This window comes from Anopheles arabiensis, chromosome 3 (assembly GCF_016920715.1).
Source record: "Anopheles arabiensis isolate DONGOLA chromosome 3, AaraD3, whole genome shotgun sequence".
In the NCBI taxonomy this organism is placed as follows: Eukaryota; Metazoa; Arthropoda; class Insecta; order Diptera; family Culicidae; genus Anopheles; species Anopheles arabiensis.
This window is the reverse complement of record NC_053518.1, coordinates 91919736-91945587: the sequence shown is the minus strand read 5'-3', so window position 1 is coordinate 91945587 and position 25852 is coordinate 91919736. Positions and strand designations below refer to the sequence as shown.

The window sequence follows — 25852 nt, the reverse complement described above, 5'->3', positions numbered from 1 at the left end:
GAAGTTGGAGGAAGATTATGGAGTCGAACACTCAGACGCGTCGAAATTTGGACGCAACAAGTGGCAGAATAAGCAGAAAATCTCCATCTGAATGCGATTTTGGCCGACTGGTGCTGGAACGTGACAAGATTTACTTCAAAAATCATGTTTGAACGAAATGTTGATGAATTTATGTATTGATTGCGTATTCAGTCACGTTTTTGCCGCTTAAATGTGCTTGTTGCACTTGCTCTGCATGGATTGAAGAATGAAGTGTTGGACAATTTGCTGAACTCTGAGTCATTGTTAAGGTGTGATATTTTTTTCCTGTGATATAAAAATACCCTTTAGTACAAAATAATAAACAAAAAATATTCGTTAAAATAGCATCGGTTTTCTTTGAAAGCAATCAATTAGAAAGAAAAAAAATATTTATAAAAGGTTTGACACGTAAATATATATGCAATCTTTAAATTATGTTATTTTTTGTTTGTCAGCAAGTTGATTCGTCCTTTTTATCCAAAATTTTCAACATTCAATTAACAAACAACATGCAAAGCAAAATTTTTATATAAATTTGTCATTTGTCCTATCTTTGGACTGTAAATCTCCATTGTGCCCTTCCTCATCGAAAGTATGCAATCTGCATCATCTGTTGTGCAAGCTCCACGCATCGATCAGCTACCGCTACTCGCCCATAGGTGGCGCTATTCACGCAAAAGAGATTATTTTCAAATTCAGGATAATTCGCTCGCCCATCATCGATAAAAGCGTGGATTTATTGGATTCCAGATGATACAACTGTTTCGAAACAGTATTTAAAGTGTTTTACAGACAAAATACAACACCACAGCGAGTGCTTTTGTGAACTTTCTCTATTTATTTCACAACTAGTAGATGACGACACATTACAAAACGAACAACAGTGATGTTGATAAGGATGATGTGTGCGCGTTGCACTGTCGGCACTCCCGCTTAACAATACTGTTTTCTTGTTTTCTTGCTTTCCTGTTTAGCTTGGCTCGTCTTCCAACCTTTCCCAACTCTACACTGGAGCACTTTAGCCATCGTCCAACACTAGCCTTTTCTCTCCAAATCCCCATTTGCACTGGTTTTCTCTTTATGTATTATGCGCTTTCAACATTCTCTCCTGTTTCTAGTTTTGTTTGTTTGTTTGTTTTTGTTATCACCATTTGCGTATCGCAGTTAAGCACAGACAGACACATGACATTGAGCGTATGACTAGATATCGGTAAGGAAAAAAAGGAAGGACAGATGGCCCACTAGGTGGCGATGCTGTTGTTGAGCAGCGGTGTCGTTACCGTCGGACCGTTCGTTAGCAGATAGGCGGGATCGGCCGGCGGGTCCGTCCCCAGGTGCTCGATGCACGGGCAGGAGGCAGTGATGTCTTCCGCGCCGTCTGAAATGCTGTAATCCGACCGCCGGATGCTACTGTCCGAGATGACTTCCATCAGCGCGTCATCGCTGTACCTAAAACGAGAGAGGAAGAAAACGCTTTAGAGCGTTCCACGCGAGACAAAGGCCACCGGGTTTACTGACCGATGGTACCGATGTTGCTCGAGCATGGCTCCACTGGCGAATCTCAGTCTTTTCGGTGACTCCAGACTAGAGGAGCGAGGCAGCGAGCCGCGCGGCAACCCGAGCGACCGGCTCTTGAGCGAGCTGCGCACTCCGGGCAGATTGGTGACGCTCTTCAGCATCCCCAGATACTTGTTCAACGCTCGCGAGCCACGCCGTTCGGTACGTTCCTTGGTGCGCCTCGCCCGCGCATCCGGATCCTCGCCCACGAGCCAGAACGTCCGCTGGTCGCCCTTGCCCTTCATCGGCACCAGACCGCGCTCCTGGAACTGGTACCCGCCGAGCGAGTCCAGGATCTCTTTGGTCTGCAAGCTGCAGTGGATCTTGAGCGGCTGGCCCGTCGACTCCATGCGCGACGCCGTGTTGACCGTGTCGCCAAACAGACAGTACCGCGGCATCTTCAGCCCCACCACGCCCGCACACACCGGTCCCGAATGGATGCCAATGCGCAGATACAGCCGATCGTTCGGCCGGTGGCGCACCTTAAACTCTGCCACCGCTTCCAGCAGCTGCAGCGACATGGACGCTATCTCGGCCGCGTGAATCAGCCCGTTCCGGATCGGCAGCCCCGACACGACCATGTACGCGTCCCCGATCGTCTCCACCTTGTACACGTCGTAGTGGCCAATGATCGAGTCGAAGCACGTGTACAGATCGTTCAGAAAGTCGACCACCTGCAGCGGCGTGCTCTCCGCCGACATCGACGTAAAGCCGACGATGTCGCTGAAGTAGATCGTCACCAGATCGTAGCTTTCCGCCTCCACCTTGTGGCCCCGCTTGAGCTGCTCCGCCACCGGCCGGGGCAGCATCTCCAGCAGCAGCGCTTCCGTCTTCTTCTTCTCCTCCTGCAGCTGGTCCGTCCGCTCGTCCACCAGCTGCTCCAGATTGTTGGCGTACTTCTCCATCATCGCCATCATGTTGTCGAAGATGTTGGGCCGCATGCCCTTGCGCAGGACGCGCAGTCGGTTGCGGATCGTCTTAAAGTCGGGCCGATCTTCGGGCCGCTCGGCCCAGCACTCCTTCAGGCAGTCGCGCACACAGTCGAACGACGTTTCGAGCGGCTGTATGGCGGGTCGGAATGGGGTGTTCGGGTCGAGGGGGTTCAGTACGCGCTTGAGACACTCCATCGGTGTGCATTCGATCTCCCCGAACGGACCGCGCCGGGTGAAGATTTCGTACAGCACGATGCCGAACGAGTAGACGTCACCTTTCGGGCTGCCCGGTACGGTGGCGGTCGGGCCAGCACGTAGCAGTTCGGGCGCACGGTACAGCAATTCTGCCGGAGGAACGAGAGAGAAACAATTAGACTGTATGTTGCGCAGTAGTTGTGCGGAAAACGAACTCCAATTGAACGACTTGAAGGTGAGAATGAAATGAAGTGAATTGATCACGTAATAAAGCGATCGTTTGTGCTTGAAATAGCAGCATTGTTTACCTGTTTCTAACCTATAAATAAACTTCCTTGTGTTGGTGAACGATTCCAACACGAATCTCACTGTGGTTTGGTTTCATTTTCTACTGTAACCTTACTAACACTTACTTTGACACTTTTCCTCCAGCTTTTCCTTCTCGTCCGGCACCTCCTCCGAGCCCTGCTTGAACGCAAACAGCCCAAAGTCGCTCAGCTTCACCACCCACCGGGAGTCGATCAGACAGTTGGACGTGCGGAGCGACCCGTGAAAGCGGAGCGGCGAATCGTGCAGATAGATCATGCCGCGCAGTATGTCCGCCACCATCGAGGCCGTAAACATGTTGTCCAGCTTGACGTCCTCGTTTTCCAGCACGTCCTGCGGAGAGGGAGGGAAGTGTAAGCATTGAGGTAAGGCGAAAGAGCAAAAGCCAGTGTCCCCCCTCCCCCAGCACCCACCTTCAAACTCCCCCGGTTGCAGTAATCGGTGATGATGCAAATGTTGGGCGGATCGGTGCAGGCGCCGATGAACGCGTTCAGGTTGTCGTGGCGCATGTCGCGCAGCAGCTTCAGCTCCTTCTTCATCTCGCGCGTAATGTCGATGCTTTTCTTCTTCACCTTCTTGATCGCGTACAGCTGGCCCTTGTACAGTCCGATCGGGGTGAAGATGGTCGAGTAGCGAAAGTCCAGGTCCGGGTTGGAGCTTAAGCTGACCTGGCTCGTCCGTATCAGCGGGTGGGTGGACTGGAGGGTGTGGAATGGGAGGAAAAAAATGATAAGATTGAGTGAAATTTAAATAAAAATGAGATAAGTCAAACAAAATACATTTAATCGAGCCGGTTGTACCAACGACCATGCGTCTCCATTGAGGAAATGCTTATAAAAAGATATTTAAATAAAATTATTAAATATTCACTAAAAATCACTTTAAATATCACAAACGTGATTTGACACATTTTTAAGGGATAAAAGCTAATATTCCATGAATTTGAGTTCTTTTATAAAAATGAACATTCACAATAAAGCCAATATTCAGCTGGGGCATTTCCTTATACTTTTGAACTAATATGCAAAATATGTTACAAAAAAAAATGTCCCAAAGCGAACAATAGTAAACGATTCAACGCGACCCTCATCAAGCACGGTGTCAATAGTAAGACCTTTCTGTAAAATCATGACGCCTGTTCACACATACACAAAGCGTCTCCCACACACACACACGTGCCACGGACGGAGCGGAAATCGTTATTATTTATTTATTTTCCACTGACACGACCGAACACCGAGCGAGCTTCACTCGCCCGCTAGCTATTGAAGTTCAACGACCCATATCGTGCGCTGCGGAATTAGGCGCACGGTCCGTGTCAACGGTTGTACCGTCCATCATTACGCAGCAGGGGTTGCTCGTGGTTTCGAGAAACAATGTTTAGAGCACAAAAATAACAACCAAAAAACAACCCCGGAACAGAGCGCCTCGCCAAAACTAGGTCACTAAGCGACCTTACGCGGCAAAAAAGGTCGATCCTCATCGCGGGAGGGACTTTGCAAAACCGTCTGCAACAAAGTTCTATTCCCGTGGCGGCACTACCGTACGCGAACGCAATCAATGCGCATTCGACCATCGATAGGCTCGTTTTGCCACCTGTCCAAAGTTTGGACAGGCAGCGAAACACACTTACCCGTGTCATCTTCTGTCCGGCCGTTTCCTTCTCATTTTCGTGCATTTGAATTTCGCGAAAGTCAACCTTCCACAGCAGACTGTCGAGCTCCTGCTCGTAGCGCCAGTTCCGGTAGAGGACGAGCGAGACGACACCGAGCAGCAGCAGGGCCCCACCGGCAATGCCACCCGTTATTTCGCCCGTGTAACCTATTCAATGGAAGAGAGAGAAAGAGGGAGGGATAAAATGAGGTAAGTGATCCTTTGCCGTGATATGATGCAGCCCTCTTTACTTACTGATACACTTTTCCCCACGAAAGCCACAGCGCGGCTCCGCCACCGGAGGACCGGATCCGACCCAATCGATGGTATCAAACAGGCGTATCTCCTGTGCGGAAATGAAAAAACGTCCATCAGTGTTAGTGCTATGCTGGCGGGCTGGCGGGAGATAGTGCGTAAAAACCCCCCACAAAACCCAAGACACCGGAATGAATGTGCTCGCAGCATGCACAACCAAAGAAAACGGAACGAAAAAGGTGGAAACGGGTTTTCCAAAAAACGGTTCATTCACTACAAAATCCAACAAAAACGGTATCGAAAATCTGTTGTAGGGAAGCAAAAATGGAAAGATGATTTGGGGCGTATCGAACGAGAAACGCCGTTCTCTGAGTTCCCCGCCGTATCACCAATTAATCAAAGGCGAATCATAACGGCGTGAGCGTTATGAAATCGATGCGGTAGGGAAATTAAATCGGCAATTAAATTAAATGATTTGGGATAAACAGGTTAGGATAACAATGGGAGTCAAAGCATGTCAAAAAAGGGGTTCCCAAAAGGTTCAAAAGGACAGTTTGGCTATGCTAAGTATGCATTTTCATGGCTTGATGATGCTGAAGAATTGCCGGGAAAGGTTGTTATCTTTGATGTTGTGGGTTGATCGGGAATCGGATACTTTTACAGGTATGATAAGTTTGTATTGCTTTTATATATAATCATTTTAAGGTGAGTTTTTTAATGGTACATATTTGTGCGATAGCAGATAATAACACAAAGCGCAAGATGGAAACGAACAGTTATAGGCATACAATTACATATAAACTAAAATGAATAATCTACTAAAAAGACTAACAATAAGGATCATAAAATCAAATGAATACTAAAGGGGTTAATTTAACCTTAAATAAAACTACAAGAAAGCTCAAATCTACTTTAAAAACGCTAATAATGTTGTTGGTAAAACAAAGTTTTTAATGTTGCATCATCATCGTTCAGCACAAATCTACACCCTTTCTATCCAAGCGACTCCATCCTCCTCTGAATCACTGGCAATTAATCACTATCGCTCGCTTTCATAACAAAAATTCTAAAAACAAAACACCTTAAACCAGACGACGAACCGTCCACAGCGTATGATTGCCATTAAGTGATCATTTCACCGGGACCGGCGTGATGCGCACCGACGGCAATGGAAAACGAAAATGTAAACAAACAAACCCCGGCGCGGAAGGAAAAACAACATCGATCATCTTCCTCTCATCCGATCGCAATACAGCGAAGAGAGAGAGAGCGAGAGAGAGCGATGGTGTTACCAAGCGACCAAGTGTGATAAACAGCGCACACTGCAAACTAAACCCTACACACACCCAACGGTCAGCGGATGGACGCATCATCAAATCGCAAATCGGTGTTGATGATGTTGATTGATTGCATGCGAAAATCGAATCGGAAGGAATTTGGAGAAGGAAACACATACAGCACACATTAAACACATTTAAAGTGAACGGAAACAAACACTAACGGAGCAACACGAAACACATCGAACAAAAACACCACCGGCCACTTACTCACTCACTCACCTGAATTTTAAACTACAAAGCGGGTGTAGGTTTGTGTGTTTTGTTTTGTACAAAAATAGAATGATAGAAAAGCATAAGTATATACAACAGTATTAATATAGTTTTTTAGATTCGCTTTCAATACACCATGCTTGCTTTAAAATTGTAAAATTAGCTTCTCTTATCGGATTGTTAAACTCTTATCGGATTGCTCTTTTTTTATATATTTTTTAATATTAATTATAATTTAGTTTAACACTTCCAAGTCCTGCTCTTTCCAGTTTACATATAGCAAAGCATTTGGGCTAATAGCTTTAAAGCATTTGGCACACGAATGTAAAGTATAAATAAAGCTTTTTTTTCGAAAAATCACTAAAAATTGAAGCAAAATTCGTTACATTAATCTAATAAAACTCTTTAAATATTAAACAAAAATATTATTCACACCATCAACAAAGGCTCTGCTCTATCACTAGTTCAGGATCTATATCTAGTCTATTTTACTCACAACGCTATATTACAATCTAAAGCAACGGAACGTTTAATTTGCAAACATGTGTTGCTTAAAGTTTATTGCATTATCCCACCAGGGGGGATATAACCATTTCATTGCTTTATTTTATTGCAATTCTCCTCCTCCTCCTCAACGAATGCACACTGCACACACTAAAGCCCACCACCTGCTGGAAGGCACAAAAAAAAAATGCTCCCATTTACCCACTTACCGGTATGCGATCCACAGTGGGCGAGCTGAACCGCCCGATCGGAAACAATCCGTACTGGTTGGTGGTGCCCGTACTCGGGACGGGTTTCCGGGCGAGGATGGTATAGTTGCCGGTTGCGTCCCCATTCTCATCGATGTGCACCAGATAGCTGCGATGGAAAAGGCATGTGAAAAGAGAGAGAGAGAAAGAGGGAACGAGGGAAAGCTTTAAATGCGTTCCTGTGTTGAACGTTGCACCTTTCGGCTTTGTGGCCACCACCTTACCCCATCGCACTGATGTACGCCCGTCCCTTGATCGCTTCGATGATGGCGGAACCATTTTTCGGACTGCCGCCCGACAGCAGCACCTGCATCAGTGCATTTGCATACAGATGAACCGCATCGTACAGGTAGGCAGCTTCCGCCCTTATCTAGGGCACAAAAATGAAGAAAAAAAAATGAAAATGAGGAAGGATATGTTGAAGAGCATTTTTCATGTTAAAGTGGACAGTTGACAGTGTGAATAAATTATTTGCATTATTTTTTTTCCTTTTTGCTTTCATCCTTCAAACACTTTAACGTTATGATTTGCACCACCACAAAGAACATACTTCAAATTTTGTATTCTGAATTCAAAACGAACCAAGTCTAGACGCACGAGCCAACGTCAAAGTTATTCTTGCTTAAAAGAAACCCAAACGAAACCCCTTCAACACTCAAATGGACTGCTAATGGATCTTCGTCTCCCTAAATGGTCTCCATTTCTCTACCCTATCAGCCACCACCAGCAATCAAAGCTATCCGTAACAACTGTCCATCTATTCTAGCAACAGCTGCTGCTGCTGATGCCGAATCATGCTACCGAATTGGCTGCAAATTGAATCTTTTCCCCACCATCACTTAGAACCCATTTTGCTGTTAGAACGAAGCTCTAAAGTCATCCAGTTTTAAGTTGCTTTGTTAGCGAGCGATTGCAAAGGATTCTATCAATCTATGTTTCCACGATAGCCGGGGATCAAATGAAATCACACCCAAACCCAAAACGAACGAACACAGCTGCTGCTGCTGCTGACCCGGCTCGCCAACAATGCACAAAGCGGAACTATCAAACTTCGAATAGAATAAACGGTTTGGAGCTGTGGGAAGAATGGACCAAACGGTAATCGATTATCGATGCTTTTCATTCACAAGACAGTGCCGCGGGTGTGCACTGCAACAAACGGATCTTGAGTACATCCGGAACGCACTGCGTGCTGCACGGTTTATGGCTGGCCGGGGGTAACGCTACGAAAGTGCAAACTAAGCCACTAAGTGAAGTGATTTTGGTGCAGCCAAACGGAAGAGCTTTGCGTTGATTTTGAAGCAAGGATGTGCAGTTTCTTTGTTCGTGTCACTACTTCGGTGCTCAGTTGCAGTGGACACTGTGCAAAGAGATTAGTCAAATAAACTGTATTGTTCGCTCGAAATGACTGTTGACGAAACGACGAAAACAAAATGGTCATACCCGATTGTATGAGCTGGACAAAAGAGAAGTGCATTCATTGTATTGAATCTATGGACAATAAGCAAAGTTTTCAAGCCGTTCAGTAAAAGGGTCAAAATGAACTTGAAAGTCAAGATTCATTTGTTAATTTAAGGCTAACAAATTCTAACAAAGTGGAACAAAAAAACTTATATATTACGTAAAATATGTTTAAAAACACAACAAAGTTTCAAACATTAAGAAAGGATGAAACATACAAAGATGATAAGGAAATATGGAAGAAAAAAGGGAAACAAATAAATGGAGAACTTCATAAGACAGCAAAATTCTATAAAGAATGTTTAAAAATAATAATAATTCAGACAGATATATAATGTTTTTAAGAAATAAAAAGAGAAATCTGAAATGGAAATAAAACCACTACAAATACCTCAATACTTATGTTACGGTTACATATTTAAGCCTTTCTTTGGCTCCATTGCAAAAAGCGTATTGAAATGCTTGATCCAACCGTTGCATGACACAGTTTACAGCTTGTACTAGCAAAGCGAAGAAGTGCTCTCCTTGGTACTTCAATTCCTTTTGTGCCGCACAATCCAACGTCTGATCCAACCCAGAAGCCCCATTTCCTTCAATGGCGAAACCGTAATCTGATAGCAATCATTGAGCTCCTTAGAGTCGAGCGATTACCGGTGTCCTTATCTTCGTACCCGAGTGCCCGATGCAACGACAAGAAGGGCCGTGGTAATCAAGGACCTTTCCTTCGGGACCGCCCGGGAGGTGGTGTTCAAGGAAAAAGCATATTAATTCAATTTCCGTATGAATAACCATCGACCATCGGAGCGTGTTCGAAAGGCATCCAATAACCGTTGAGCCTGGTTGCCTGTATGCTTGGAACGCAAAGTGATTCCCTACTACACCAAGGTGATTGGGTTGGAAATATATACTTCTGTGTGTGTGATTATGCTCCATTACTGAAAGTGGTGTCTGGCAAGTGCTGTCTCTGTACAAACGTGTGTAGTAAAATCACTGCAAAAAGGTGATTTGGGTTGTAAAATTCATTCAATCTTCTGCTCATCTGCTTCCCCAAAACGTCAAAACGAAAAGTCAAAAATAAAGCATGTGAAACCTTAAATTGTTTTACAACGGAATCCCCAACCATACATCATTCTCATCAAAACCCGTGCCATATCAACAGAAAACCGCCCCACTGCTGCTGCAAATTGTAATCCGCTGTGTAACGACGTGCACGACGTTATAAATATTTACCTGCTTGACGCCCCCGAAGAAGATCAGCGCGTTCCGATAGTTGAACGGTGGCAGCTCCAAATATTTGTTAACCTGTGTTGTAGCGACAACGCCGTCCGGAAAGTAAAAAGAGTGAGAGAGAGAGAGAAAAACAGCGTTAAAACACGAGCAGACGGCTGGCCCGGCTGGCGGAAGCACCGGGTGTGTTCCGCCCCATTTGGCGCACCGATTTGTTATCATAATAAATTAACGTTCGCTTGTTCGCGTCTTGTCACGTTGCAACGCGTGCAAAGTGCATGTGTTTTTCTACTCTTTCGCACGATTCTGGGCTACGGGATGCATCCGTTGCCCCGGGGCGTTGCAGTGCAGTGCAGCAGACGACGCTCTCTGTGTATTTATTTAGAGGCGAGAAGCGCGCGCTCGTGAGAAAGATTTATTAGTGTAATACCAGTGCAGCCAGGCTTTCATCGCCGAACGGTCGTTTGAATTTTTGCCTAATTTATTTGCGTTCCGTTTTGCTCGAAAATGAAGCAGACGGGTTTGTGTGTGATTCACTTTTCCTTTTTGTCGTAAAAGGTTCTCAGCTGCAATTCTACCGCTGCTGCTGCTGTTCATAAAAGAAGTTATTATTAATGAAGGACTGAATTTGTGGTGCGGTTGTTTTGTTACCCATTCCACACCCATAAAATCTTCTTCATGAGTATGAGTTTCACTGGCATTTAATTAACTCTTTTTGGCTTTTATCGTTTTTCCACAACAGAATGTTCCAATAAAATTCCACTAAGTTTAAGTATTTACCAAATTTCACGATAGATGGCGCTGCTTTGATAGTTCAATCAAATCAATCAAAGATACGGCAAATACAATACACCAGCAACAAGTTCCAATCGAAAAAAGGAAACTGTTTTCGCCTTGTCATACCTTTCTCACGCAGGTATCGAAACGTTTGATTGATAAAGGAAAAGTCAGCTACAACCACGCTGCCAAAACCAACTTGTTGGCAAGTCAGATCATCGCACCAAATCGTACCACTCCATCGTAGTTCCTTTATTTGCAGTTCACGATTACGCGCGCAAAAAAAGAAGCAGAAACGGAAGCAAACAAATTTCCCGGTATCCATCATGCCCGTCGTACAGCAGCACGCTGCCGGCGCGATAAGCGAGACCGATCGCGGGCCGACCAACTCACCTTAACCGCAAACTCCTCGAACCGCACCGGTGCCGACGGCACGATGCCCAGATAGTGGCGGAACGCTTCGACCGCGTCCGGATCCGGCGTCGTCTGCAGCAGCCCGTGCATGTACTTGGTCGGCAGGGCCGCATCGTACTGGTCGATGTCGACGCCGACCACGAAGTAGTCGCCGCGGTCGAGCAGGCCGCGCCTCCGCAGGCTCACCAGCAGCCCGATATGCTCGTAGTGGTACCCGAGCACCAGATAAACTGGGGAAGCGAGCGTGGAAAAGCGAGGAAAAAACGTCAATAAATTGATTAATGTTCTGTTAAAGTGTTGCTGGAGAGCGGAGAGGGGGGCTGAAGAAAAGGGAGCAGCGCAAATGGACTCGATGGGTGATGGGATATTGAAGGATGAATAAATAAAGAGCGCGTGAAAACCCGACAAAAGCGTGCGATATCCTGCTACTGCTGCTGCTGCTGCGGTTACGGAAGTGGGATAAACTCCTGACGCGCAGGGTCACACTGGTGCTGGTGCAAATTGGAAATAATTTATCAAAAAACCGCGACAGCTCGGTAAACGGGGTGCTATTAATTGAAAGTTAAGCGATCGCTGCTGCTATCGACGGCTGCGTGCACAACTTTTGCGAAGGCGCTGATAAATCGATTATGATGGGTCGAGAGTTACAGTAGCACCATTTGTGGGATTTGTGTCGATCGATGATGAGGGCAGGGGCAGAAAATTGAGAGTTACAAAAGAAGAACAAGTAGAAGATAACTTGACGCGTATTTGACATCTTTTGGATTAATGTGTGATGAATATAAGGATAGATTATTAGGTATCTAATTAATCATTACTTCTCATTCAGAGGGTATTATCCTTCTTTTATGTTAATGATAATAGTAATAGACTTGTTCTTCTTCTATTCTTATTAAAATGATAATACATCTCTAATTATTGTTAAAAACGTACTGTCTACTACCAACTAATCATGTTAGAATCAATAATTGGTTGAGTGCTCGAGTAACTCGTCGCGAGTTAATGTATAGTACAACCATTTTCTAACAGAGGGCGTTGTGTATTATACTTATTGACCTACTAGAGTATCTTAAAGCAAGTCATACCTATCGAGATTGTCAAATTAATTAGAGAAAAAAAACTCAAAATGCCTTCAAAGATCCTTCCTGGAAAGTAAACTGAAGTCGAAATCCTACCCAAAAGAGAAGCACCATCAGCCAACCCTCCCTCCAACTTACTTCTCGTGTCCTCGTACGTGTCCTCCACTAGCCGCTCGAACGGATTGCTCGAGTACCCGTGATGGTAGATGTCGGTCCAGGTGCCGACCGACCGGATCCGGATGCTGGCCGTCCGGAGCGTCGTCTTGAGCGTTTCGGCCACCGCGTCGAGCTCACCGTTGTCTGAAGCACGATACAAAAAACTAACCTTAAAGAAGCCGAGGAAAACTATTTTTCCATTTTTTCGATCGAATTTTCTGTCAGCAAAGACACATATCAAAGTACAAAATGGGGAAGGAGAAGGAGGAGGAGAAGGAGTGGGGTAGCGGGCGAAATTTTTGCCTGTTGTTGTTGATTGGGAAAGATGGTTTTGTGTGCTCTTTTCGTGGGTTTTCACTGTTGTCGTATTAAGCAGCTAGAGCACACAACACAAACCAGACATTTGGAGGCAACTAAAGCGTACACACAAACACGCAACTAAACACACACAAACCGATGGACAAACGAGTCCGTGCACACCTACCTGGGTCCAGTTGTAGGCCAGCAGCAGCGAGACGACCGATTTGGAGATTTGCAGATCCGGCGGACGGGTTCGAGCGAACGTTGGAAAATGCTTCTTGTTGGACGTCTCGTTGTGTGTACAGAACTGAAATCAAGAAAAAAAAGACAGTTACTTTATTCTATACTCCAAAAACACCCAATCCTAAACACCGCCCAAAGTTCTGGCACTCACGTAGGAAATCATCGGCAAATTGAAGGCAGCCGCCATGCGACCCTCGTGCACGCACGTTTCCTGCGGCCCGAGGTAAGCGATCACGTCCCGCGTCCACAGGTCGGCCGTCTTCCGGATGCTGGTCACCTCCTCGCCGTACGTTTCGGCCACCTCGAACCGCAGCTCGTGCCCGTGCTGGCTGAAGTACCGGTCGTTCACCTCGGTCATCGCTAGGGTTATGGCACCGGAAATTTGTAATCCTATACCACCACCGGCGCGCCGGAGAAAGGAAAGGCGGAAAATGGAGAAGAATGAATGCGTATTTACTACTACTGTGGAGTTGCTGCAAGTGGAGTTTTATGTTGTTGCTTTTGTTTTGTCGGTAGCAGCTGGGGCGTTTCGGTATCGTATGGACGCTTCTGTGTGGCGGGAAGAAGCATTAGTGCATATTTAATTGTCTATCTTTTTCTGCGGGAGGAGGAAAGTTCCTGTGGTGAAGTGGAGTACAGTCCAGTTGTTGGAGGGGAGAGTTCCGTTTCCAGAGTGAAATAGAAGTGGAAGTAGTCGTCGAGCATCCACAACACAGCAATAGAGACAAAGTGTTGTGCTGGACAAACAACAAGCAACACAATAAACAACACGTTTGACTAATGGATTCGTTGTAGCTACTGCGCCCGGTGTGAGGTGTTGTGAATGTTTAATAACATCGTTCGTGCTTCACTATGTGTATAAAAGCTTCAACAACTTGAACATTCAGTAATTTCTAGTGGATTTTCTATATTTGTTTGCTTTGAACGCTTTAATATTGTTATGTTAAAACGTTCGTATTGAAGTTTCAGCAATTGAACGAATGCTCCGATACAACCTTAACAAAATACAATGAAATTTGACGGTATTTCCTCTACTATCGCAGCTCTTTTCATTGTCCGAGGGATGCACAACCCGCCGGAAAGAAATAATCCACAGGGAAGCACACCATTACAACGCAATCCATTCCCTTTTCTTTCCCATAAGCGGTACAGACAAAATCCCCTGAAGCAGGCATTTGCCGGATGGAACCGTTTCCTGCACAACTGAAAGCCTGCACAAAGTAACCCGTAAGAAACTCAAGCACTAGAAGCTTTTACTATCACTGTTGTGACTGTGATTTCTCCTACCACGACCGCCCCCTTCAAGGCTTCAACTTTCTGCGCAAGACTTCACGCCGTTACACCTTTCCAAGTATTTTCTTCCTGACCTATTTTTCTGTTTCCAACAATTGCTACATCGAATTTAAACGATCCGCATGCACCAACAAATCAGCTTTGTTTACATAAATTTGCAATAAATTAAATAGCGCTAGACACATTTTAACTTGGAACGGAACGCTGCACAAACGTTGCACGAATGGGGGGGAGAAATAAATTAAAACCGTGTGCCAAAATTAATGTAAAAGCGTTCCAAGAAGTGATAACATCACTCCAGGAAACATAAATAACGCTACAGGCGCGAAGTTCAGTTCAGCCGAAGTTCTTATCAATCGTTTCAACCCCAGGAAAGTAGGAAAGCACACACTTTCATTTTTCAACACATTTTGCTACAATTAATGCAGTCTTCGCTTCTTCGTGTCTCACACCTTATCTGCTCTCGAGGACATTGCCACAACACTTTTACTTTCAGCTTTCTACAACACTTCTCCAACCAACACACCATAAACCATTGCATATTCCCGTACAATCGCATCGCATTAATATTTATGTACACACATAATTCAAGGTCCTTCCAGGCGTCGAAATTCAAGGACAACAAATATCCTTCCACCGGTCGCACGGAGTTGTGTAAACGTTCTCGAGCATGGCGCCGGCAAGGTCAGGACCTGCTATCATCAAAACCGGCAGGTGTATAGCCCGCAGCACAAACCAGTCGATGAGCGATGGCGTTAGCTTTCCCTCTGGGGGAGGGAAAAAAGATAAATGACAGCTCTTTGGGTGGAATGACAAATTTGGCCGCTCTAAACATGCGACAAAGGCAAGCCATTTTGAGTGTAGCGTCCTGCTGGACGGACGCGAACGAAGAAAGAGTATCTCCGGTTCTGGTTTGGAGTAACTGATGGTGGAGAGGATTATGAAAGAGCGATGAGCGATGTCTTCGCTGATTGGGATCTTGAAATATGATTAAATAAGATTTTGTTTGTGGTTTCAGCATTATATTTGCTCACGGTGGCACTCTAACTCAGTAGTAATTTCCAGCGGAACCTACATTTGTATTTGCGTCAGAATATTTTCCTTGCGCGAAACATTTGCCATTCACTTCTCACCATGTCCGGCTGTGTGATGTATTTTCCAACATTCTTGAACAAAGAACAGGAACCGAAAGCATAACATGGCAACATCTGTGAGCTATTAAGCTTAAAATTACACCCGTTCCAAATACGACACTCAACAGGCACACTGCTCCACCGAAAACGAAAACCAGCGACGTGTACCACTTTCCCGACATGCCATTCGAAACGATTTTCGCTAACATTTTCCACTACATGGCTGGCAGGTTTCCAGTACGCTTTGGCCCGATATGCCGGTGCCACGATCGTGGACGTACCACGAGCAGTGGGTGCTCTTTGCGAGACGGATTAGTGAAACGACGTCCCGTCATGCCGCTTTCGCAAAGTGGCTAGTAGCTTGGGCGGAAAATGGTGCTTAATTATTTTTCCGCTTCTGCCGCATGCTTGTCGGGGGTTTATCATTATGTGGTAGAAATGGTGTGTCTTTCTCGGTCCTTTGTTGGTCGGTAAGGAAAAAGCTTACACTAATGCGATGTAAATTTCGTTCTTTAACAGTCCTTTTTCGGGGTTTATATGTCTTATAACACAACAAGAGAAAGCTTTTTTATGTACTAAATTAAACTTACCCGGTCGTGCGTAAACGCGATCGCCCGGCCGCCGCTGTGATCCGGTCAGATAGCCGACGGTAAACACATCCGCCCCGGTCAGCGCCACCAGCCCGCCGAGCAGGAGCCCCACTATCACCACGAACGCACTGCACTGACCCACACCACCACCGAGCAGCGTCGCGCCCACCCGCCCACCGGAACTGTTTGCACTGTTTGCTTGCAACGCTTTGGTACGTTCGGTCGGATCGCGTCCACAGGACTTCATAACGTTACGTTACGCAGCGGGACACCGGGGCGAGAAGTCGGGCTGTTTCACACGCTCGTGCGACGCTCGTCGGTACGCGCTCACGGTCAACGGTTTGCCGTCCACGAGCCAGCAGCGGTCAGCGAGCATCTTACTGCCGGCCACGCATACCACCATCTTCCTGGCGCATCACTTGCAGCCGCTTTGGTGAGAGGGCGAGCGTGCTTCCGGCATACGGCTGGGGGGCGATACGAAAGCTCCACCAAGGGGTTCGAAAGCTCTCACTAAACTTCTGCTTTTAATAGGCGCAAACTGCAATGAGACAAAGAAAGAAGGAGAAAATTAGCAACAGAAAGTGACAGACATGAGTACAGCGACGATCAGGAGCTGTGGTTTAATCAAACCTCCCTCCTGGTGCGTTGAATAGTTTAATTAATTTGTCGGTTATTTTATTCCACCGGAAATGAACACCGTCACCACACCACACCCGTGTGGTCGGAAGGATATGAAATTTAGTTTTCGGTCGGTGTTGCACATTTGATTGCGCAGCTCTAATTACATATGTGTATGCGCGTTTATGTGCAAGTAAACTTGATTACGGTGCGGGAAACTGGAGCAAATAAATTAGCTCGACCGTTAGCAAATTCTCACTCGTACTTAGGTTAATAAAATTGGTTTTACCCACACGCGGGGAAAGGTTTGGTCCATATCATTGGGAGTTTTAATTGTGGCACGCAAGGCAAGGCAAGGGGGGGGTGTAATTGAATTGTGTATGCTTATTTTTATCGAAGCGTACTAATATTGAGTGCCAGTTAATTAAATTAATTTACTAGTAACGCACGAATGGATGACGACTGAAGTGAAAAGATACATTATTAACTCTGATATTACCACCACAGTGGTTTAACTAATGTCACCAACGTTTGGTTATAATGAAAAAACCAATACCACGACTAAGCGGTCCAGATGAGAATCGATCAGCAACCAGTATCGTACAAATCAGTATGTTTATTCTATCGACCACCAGGGTCATCCCAATCGCAAGAAGACTATTTTGATATAGACCAACCAGTAAGCCAAAAAGCACCGTTTATTCTAGGAACAAAATGTATTGGAAATTCTAAAATCTTGTTTTCCGTGTTATTTTTCATACAACCTTTACACAGCTGCCTGCCGACGTTTTACACCATTTAAAACTTCCATACATTTATCGCCGTCTCACTATCATGTGTGTCTCCAAAACGACACTTTACTTTGTTAACATTGCTTGTGTTGCCCCCCCATTGGAGCAAACTTTGTCATGAAACAGTGTCTGCAATATTCGTTTCGCTTTAGTTTGTTCTTGGCGCTGGGGGAAACTAAACCCACACGATTGAAAATAAAACCTAACTCAGAGCTTGCACAACGATACCACCCCATACAACCGAGATAACTTCCCTACGCGGAGAACAGAGAAAGGAAAAACCAACCAAACAGTTGTGTCGGTGCTATATGAATAGCGCATCCACGATTACCCGATTTCCACCGCGGATGAAACCCCCCCCGGGAGCGAAGGGATTTCATTCCATTTTCACATCGGAAATTGTTTGTAAAACCACCCACCATCAACTCCCAAATCCCAAATCCGACCCCTAAATAGCGCTAAATTGAAAGTTGACAATATCGAAAAGTTTTTGCTCCCGATGTTCCCTATGCCGTGGCGATAAAACTTTCGACACATATGAGCAACATTTCGCTCGACAATTGGTCAATTCCCGGTTCACAAACTGAAACACACACACAACCGGGGCTGAGAGCAATATGTGTATGTTTGTGTCTAAAACAAGACTACAGGTTTTGGGCAAAAGCATTTCTCTATTTGACAACTTGCGCAATTCCACCGATCCAGGGCCAGACATTCTGCTGTTCTGGCGGTGTTCGTTTAACCTTCGTTTCCTCCCCCATTATTCCACGCAGTTGCACGCAATGTGAAGTGGAGATGTAATTTGCATTTCGGCGATTTGTCCCCCAATGGAAACAAATTTACATTTAATCTCGTCTGGGCGGCATGGATGTACCCACGCGGGGGAGTCTGGAACCATTCGACAGCGAGCTGAGGATCGAACCTGATTGTCTGGGATGGAGCCTTACGATTGTTAACCCGGCAAAACGGATGCGGATAGCAGGCTTTAGTCATTGTGTCAATAAGAGAGTCATGCTGTGTTGGAGGTCAGCTGTGAAATTCCTGCTAAACGTTCGAGTTGGACCCTCATTTTCCCTCCAAATTGAAATGCCTTTGCTTTGGAGAAACCTACTCCTACTTCCAAGCTAAGCAAACGGCACCAACACAATGTACTATCATTGTTTGAAATATGTCGACAAACCCCCCATCCCTACCTATAGAACCAACGCCTTGAAAAGAAGTTTGCAATCAACATGTGTCCTGTCACTTTAGCTTAACCCTTATCACAAAGGTTGCCGAAAACGAACGAAATGGACTAACAACGTTGACGTACTGAACGGCAAACACACCAACCTTCACGTGTCTCATTACCATTCATTTGACTTAGAACCGGTGCGGTGCGGTTTGCCATGCTGGTAATTAGTTGCGAAAAAAGGAGGGTTCGTTCGCTTTGCATTGACATAGAAACCCTACTTAACAGTACGATCAGTTTGGGCATTGAGCTAGAAAATTGGGACCATTGTCAGCGGGTAAATAGGTCATTAAAAGGTGGAGCAATTGTTGGCTCTTCTATTGTGTTGTAGTGTTTGGGAAAGGGAGCTTACACTACACCATGACTCACATACGCAGAGAAGAATAACTTAAAGTTACCATGAAGTTTTACCTTGTGTATATTCAAGTATTAATATGTAAAAAAATATCATCAAATTATGTACAAACATTCTCTATGAATCATTTAAAATAACCTTCTTCAACATAAAAATACCACACATGCAAAAGGTAGAAGAGTTCCAGATGTTTTTTTTTCTTGCTCATCCATCGGCATTGACCATTCTCCAATGCCATTTGTTTTGATCACCTGAATGACATCCGACCAAGCGTGGGAGTGACGTTTATTCTTAGCACATTACTAACACTCTAGCCATCACTACTCGCCACAGCTACTACAATTGTTACAAACCTCAACCTGTTCGAAATGCAAGCCAGTAAATTCAGTCCATTTATTCCAACGTCAACTCAACGGGTGCCACTCTTCATAAACTGCAGCACCGATCGCTACGGTAGTACAGGTGGAAAATGGGCAGAACCGTTCACCACTTTCATTTTTCGCCAGCCAAACCAGTGCCGGTACGGTAAGGTAGCCTTCCTTCCCCCGAGATCGTTGCAATGAGATGGCCAAGAAACAGTTCCACCACCCCACAAACGTATGCTGACAGCTGGCCGCCGCTAGCAATAAACGTCAGACGTCCGGCTTTTTGACAGTTTGGATAGAATTGTTACGATTTCTACACGCGACCTGGCAATTAAAGCGCACGAGAGAATAAAGTGAACAATCTACAGTACAGGGGGGCGGGCTATACAAAACGGGGGAGAGCACGTGAATCTACAAACCCTACCAGACAAACAAAAAAAGACGCATCGGTCACACGATAGTTGTGCAGCCAATAACAGCAACAGCAGTAACAAATGCAATGGTGTGATGCATACAGTGTGCGCGTTTTTATTGCCACTCGTTTAAATTTTTATTGCGCGAAGTGTTAAACATGTGTGTGCCCGCATGCAACTATGTTTCCATGTCCTCTTGCCACCGGTCCGGTACGGTAAAGAGGAGACAGAAAAAAAAGATACAGGCCGCACCACCGACACGGTCGGTTTATTACGATGCACAAACGGCTGGGACGGGTGGTCTAGTGTGTCGCCCGTTTGGGTGTCATTGCTACTGTGCTACGCCCCGTGTAGTGGCGCGCGATGACAAACTCACCGATTGCTGCGGGACCGTACTTGGGTGATGCGTGAAAAATTGGACCCCCTTCATAAAGCGAGCTTCCCAATAGGCAAATCAACTTACGGAGGAGGAGGGTGAATGTGTATGCAGGTTTGTGCTGTTATCTACTTACCACCTGCTGATTAGATCTGACAGATTGGTATGCTCGGATGAAATCAAATAGAAAGTGAGTGACATATTTACAATGAGATTGCTGTTGTCGATTGGTATAGCAACTGTCAAGACATTAATCGTGCACAATGAGATAAGTTAAGGGAAAATAAATATTTTAGTACAACTACTACTAGTAGACTACTAAGGCCATTGTCCTGGAAGATAGCGATGTCTGAAGTCCACTAGATCATAATTCGATCTGACCTCCGACAACTCAGCCGTCACTATATCATATTCATGTGAATTTTGAGCTCAATTGCATATTCAACCATGCATTCCAAGAAAACAAAGTCATTATCGTCGTTCTCACATTAAGAATTCTTATGTTAGTACTCTTAGTATCCATAACAGATCAATCCCAACCTCAATACCCAATCAATTCAACCCTTGAAGAGGTTAGAATATATCTCACAGATACTCCAAAAAACGTCTACAAGCAGATGTTCAAAATCCAACATCCTCTTGCAGACTGTTTATGTCTGGTCACAAATGCTTTGTGAATTATATTTATGAAGTTTTGCTTTCAATATTACAGAGCTTAAAAAAACAATTGTCCCAGAAATACAATTTAGAGACCAGCTACAAAATGTTCAATATTAATTTAACCACAACGCAATGGCCACACCGAACATTGTAGGCCAATAAAACAAACTTTTATCGTTGCAAAAACATAAAACTCACCCGTCGCATCATCTCAGCAACGATCGATATCGCTCATATTTACACTCCCGGGAGAGTCTGGCCCGGGAAGACAAATTGCGATGTATCGATATCTATATTGTCCCCACATTGCCTCCCTCTCACACCCTTCAGAATTGTCAACATCCTTCAGATGTGGCATCCTTCAAATCACATTTCACAGGAATGTTTCATTCACAGTTTTCCGATGAAATTGAGTTGGCGTTTCTGTCCCGCTGCGTTCCTGCTAGGATTGGCTGCATGAATATTACTCACTGCTGGGTGAGCTGTTGAATGGCCCAGCTGAAAACTTTACGACCAAACTCCAACTGTCGACGTACTTCAGCAGTGTAATAGAAGAAGGGCGAACGACGCAAAAGAAAAAAAAACACACACAAACTCCCACCCCGTCCTGCAAATAAACATCACAAACACTGCTCTATCACTACTGCTCAACTTTGATCGCTTGCGTGTGCTCTCGCTTGCCTTCAACGCACCCAGTCTCAATTTCACCCAGCTGGATACCCGAGAGAGGTCTGGGCGAAACCCTGGTCGTGGTAAGCGCCTAGGCAAACTGTCGATACGATAAGACCGATAACAAGCGCACCACCGCGCCAAGACACGGAGACTTATCATCGAAATAAAAATAACAACACTTACCACCCAAGCTCAAGCTCTACTGCTGAGGTTGTTGAGTGAGACTCTTCCCGGAACGGAAGAATGTGAAGAAGAAATACGGAACAGATTATAAAACAGTCGTGGATACATTGGCCGAGCTGCTATTACCTTGCTGCCAGAATTGCTTTATTTTGTCGCTCTGTAAAGTTGTGCCCCGCTTTGCTGTGTGCGAACGAAATTCAATCATAATCACACTTTATTGAGGTCCCAAATACAGCGAGCTAATTAACCCAGATTTGGACCGCGCTTTGGGGTTTACTTTTTCGTACTTTTGGATGTATTTTTAGAAAAGTCAATCAGACCCACTTGACGAAGAAATCACCGTCTCTAACCCACCGGACTCGTTGACTCCTCCTATCAGCCCCAATGACCTTCTGCACGTCATCAGGCACTCTGGTGTGCTGCTGGTGGTGGTGGTGGTTGTGAAGAAGAAAACGGAGCAACTGCTAGAACGCCAAAGCAACTCATATCAACGGCTCATAAACTTAACCTACAAATCGCACCAAGCACCGAAACACCAACCCCACCACCTGTATTCCGTGTGTCGTTAGAATTAATTTTCTATTAAGTACCCCCGTGGCTGGCTGGCTGCTATAGTTGTGTTTTTTTATCACTCAAGTAAACGCGAAGCTTCAGCTCTTATCCACCAGCACCACCAGACCAGACCCTTTGCTAGTTGCGTGATTGAGACGGCCGCTTGATTGACACATGAAGGTGTGCATGGTCGTCGTGGGCCCCTCTTGGTGGATGTTTTGTCTTAAGCTAACGGTGTACCCCGCTGCTAGCACTCGCGGAACTTGCGGCCAAGTAGCAAGATGTACATACGACCCAACCTCGCAGTGGAAGAAGTGGAACTATCAACGACCCGACACTGGCGTTGACCCATAAATGATAAGGCGCTTTTTAAAATTGCGCGAGGATCCATCGCTCGGTACCTCGGGGGAGAGCAGTGGCTGTCAGTGAGTTTGAACTGAAGGGTGCGGGCATGAATGTAACTGTCGAGAGCGCGAGTCTGACACAGTTTTGTAGGACACACTTCCGAGATTTGTTTGATTAGAGCTTTAGGTTTGTTTGATGTGGTTAATGTGGGTCGTTCTAACTAGCAGAAGCGACCTCTACATTTCGGGTAGATTTCGTCAGGCTCAGCTCCACTCTGCATGCGTAAACCAAAAGGTTTAGAGGTTTTAGACGGTCAACATTTTGTCCCGTTTTATTATCAAAAAACAAATAGTTTCAAGAAATTTAGAAATGCCATTCACAAGCTAAGCCATTCGTTCACTTAGAATAACTCTTGAATAATACAATTCTTCGAAATTATAGTTTTTTTAATGAGGATTTAATCAGAACATAACCAAGTTTAAATAAGAATCAATCACAAATCCAAAGATATTATAGACCGTGTTCGGTCCTACGACCAACGACTCTCAAAAGTCTGTCCCTATAACAAGCCTTCTATCACACTGAAAAGGTCTTATACTATTATTGGCAAGAATTAGTCTTTTCATTTATCCAAAACCTCCTTTGTGGCTTTAGGAAATCATCTAATTCTATAAACGTGATAAAACTACCAAATCATGACGATGTTCATGCATAAGTCTTCTTAAATTCTAATTTGATTTGCCACCTCACAAAGACATCGTGAGAGCAGCAGCATCCAACACACATATGATCAACGTTCGCGCAACAGTTGACGGAATTCACACGACCTGTTTCGTATCTCACACCCGTTAAAACCACCCAAAAGCTCGTTATAAATATCGAAACGTGCGGAATGTACACACACACACATTCCGCTCACACTATAAACACTACACAACACAACACAGTTCCCGCCGCCGTATGGTAAAGATAAAGAGGAAACCTATTTTACGACCCCGGGTTTATCAGCTTATGCGAAACGGGTGGGATTTCGATTGTCCCTGCCAAACAAACGAACAACGAGGACGACGCGACGCGAAGCTCTTGCCGCACAATTTGTTGCCAAAGTATTCGAATTCAATTTTGTAGTTTATGATTCCGGCAAGGCAATGGCCGTTAATGATGAAAAGGCCACCTCTTTCCCCTTGATCGTGGAGAACGAACAGTCACGTCAGCTTCTGGATGGCTTCGTTACGGAGGAGGGTTAGCGCGTAGGCACCAATGAAGAGAGCATAAGGATAAGAAAGCGAAAGCGCCACAACATTAAATCCACCCTAAAATCAATATTTGCTTGGAGCAATCTACAAACCTCACGCCAGCAAAGGATCAGTAGAAAAGGGGACACACTTTCCTGGTGCCTTTTGGCTTACGCTTTGGTTGGGTAGAGCAGGCTGTAAATAGCCGATTTTTATGTCATTCCAGTGTCGGTCCCATTAATGGTTAGGTTGGTCTGAGATTACCAAATGATGATAGAATGCTTTTTAAAGCCAGTTGAAAAAGCCCACAAAATCCAAACTTTAATCGACGCTAGACTGCATCGAAATGTATTACTGAGCACGAAACTCAGAGCGCATGTAAATAAACAACAGCGCACATTGCTGCAGCCCAATGCACTCGTGTCGGTGCATTTTTGTGCATCCTGCATAGCAAAGAAGCGCACCGAAACATTCTCAATTTGCCATACAGCTCACATATGCTGCAGCGGAGAAAAGTGTGAAAAGTTTTCCCTTCGCAGCATCGTATCGTATATTCCAAGCTCGTCTATCGACCTCCACAGGGTCAGTTTTGGAGCAGGTTATGTGTTTATAATAAAACTCTTTACCCCCTTTGCCTTAAACGAAACCACGAAGCCACGGAATGGAACTGACCGGGCTCAACGTGAAATACTTTCTGGGAAAAATGGAAGTTAGTTGTGGAATTTATCGATTCCACAAGCCGGGCTCGATTCGTGACCCTTTCCTTACGATCGTGAGCACGTCCTCCTGAACGGACGATTAGGGCTGAGCATTTAGGAAAAGGCTTCCGATGTTTATTTTAAGCACGAGTTATTGATAGTTGTAGATGCCATAAATCATTGACTATTTGTTGAGTGGAGCGTTCCTTTTTTGTGTCATTTTATGTTTTATCGATACTAATTTATGATGACATTAATGCTTTAACAAAAGACAACTATGAATAGGATAATTTAAGCTTTTATTGCATTTTCTGAGATAGTTGGAAGGATCAAACGAAGCCTAAATTTTATTGAAGCGACTAACAATGCATTATTTATGTATGCCAAAATATGTACGTAAACCCTTGATGTAGCTTTAAAAGGCAGTCTACCCATCGATACTTCCATCATCTTCACATTTGTGCAACCATCACCATTTATCATGTTTAACTGAGCACACACACGGGTGACACACATCAACATCAGCGTCTTTAATCTTGATTGCCTCCGAATATCGCACCCACAATGCGGCCACCAAATCGATCTGTCATGCCCGTGCCCGTCCATCAATCGTCATTCTCTACACGGTACACACACACAAACAATGTCCCTGACATTTCCCTCCGCACATCTCGGCCTTTGTTGCAGGTTGCCGCGCCCGGTGAGGCGCACGCGGCACGCGATGATAATAAATGTGCAACATTCCTTTCACCGACCGACCGTCCGACATGATGATTCGCTAATTGTGGCAGTACGCTGACATGATTGCGATTAAAATCAGCCCAAACAAAACGTGGGGGAAAAAATGACGCAAGAATTCAGCTAGAGCTCTTCCTTCACAAGGGACGTTCCCCTCTGTCCATATGGTAACGTCAGAATCGGTCATCCTACAAGCTAATTCTATGAACATAAATCAATCTAAATTAAGGTTCAAACCAGACGAACGCTCTCGTACGGATTCGATGAAAAAAGCTGCTCCCGCGTTGCGTACACAGGATCAGAGTTAATGTTGGTACTATTGAGTTCTTTTGTATGTGTATATGTTTCTTTTACGCGATGCTCTCCTGACCTACTTTTATTATCAGATTAGGGAATGCCCGGGAGCAAAGATTCGACAGCAGTACAGTCGGTCTCGCTCGTGGAATAAATAGCATGCTTCCCCCTCGACAAAACAGATGCGGAGGAATGAAAAATGCTTTCCTCGTTTGCTTCTTCTTCAGGAATTTGGCACATTTCATTGCCCAATGTTTAGCTTATTGTCAATCAAAGATGTCGTTATGTGCCTAGAGCATTGTGACTTGACTTGGAGGTTCATCCGATGGAGTGGAAACTTCTTCGCTATTTCTTGCTTAAAATTGATTTCTCCCTGTGTGAAATAAATCCGTTTCATTGAAATGTTTCATC

General features: G+C 45.0%; 1 protein-coding gene across 3 annotated transcripts in view; it reads right to left on the bottom strand.

The window, feature by feature from the left end:
• Positions 1-836: 836 nt before the first annotated feature.
• The window catches only part of LOC120903811 (guanylate cyclase 32E), a 37764-nt gene continuing 12748 nt past the window's right edge, over positions 837-25852 (bottom strand). For 2 of the 3 annotated variants that reach the window (XM_040313435.1, XM_040313436.1), the window contains exons 3-17: positions 15916-16453; positions 13051-13289; positions 12841-12963; positions 12339-12525; positions 11101-11351; positions 9934-10005; positions 7467-7612; positions 7204-7351; positions 6500-6511; positions 4941-5031; positions 4666-4853; positions 3446-3730; positions 3119-3365; positions 1540-2854; positions 837-1470 (exon numbers count right to left, since the gene is read on the bottom strand). In XM_040313435.1, coding sequence (XP_040169369.1) covers positions 1263-1470; positions 1540-2854; positions 3119-3365; positions 3446-3730; positions 4666-4853; positions 4941-5031; positions 6500-6511; positions 7204-7351; positions 7467-7612; positions 9934-10005; positions 11101-11351; positions 12339-12525; positions 12841-12963; positions 13051-13289; positions 15916-16162 — 3759 coding nt within the window. In that variant the 5' untranslated portion in view covers positions 16163-16453 and the 3' untranslated portion in view covers positions 837-1262. The remainder of the gene's footprint in view (positions 1471-1539; positions 2855-3118; positions 3366-3445; positions 3731-4665; positions 4854-4940; positions 5032-6499; positions 6512-7203; positions 7352-7466; positions 7613-9933; positions 10006-11100; positions 11352-12338; positions 12526-12840; positions 12964-13050; positions 13290-15915; positions 16454-25852) is intronic. The other variant, XM_040313437.1, reaches the window with a different exon arrangement.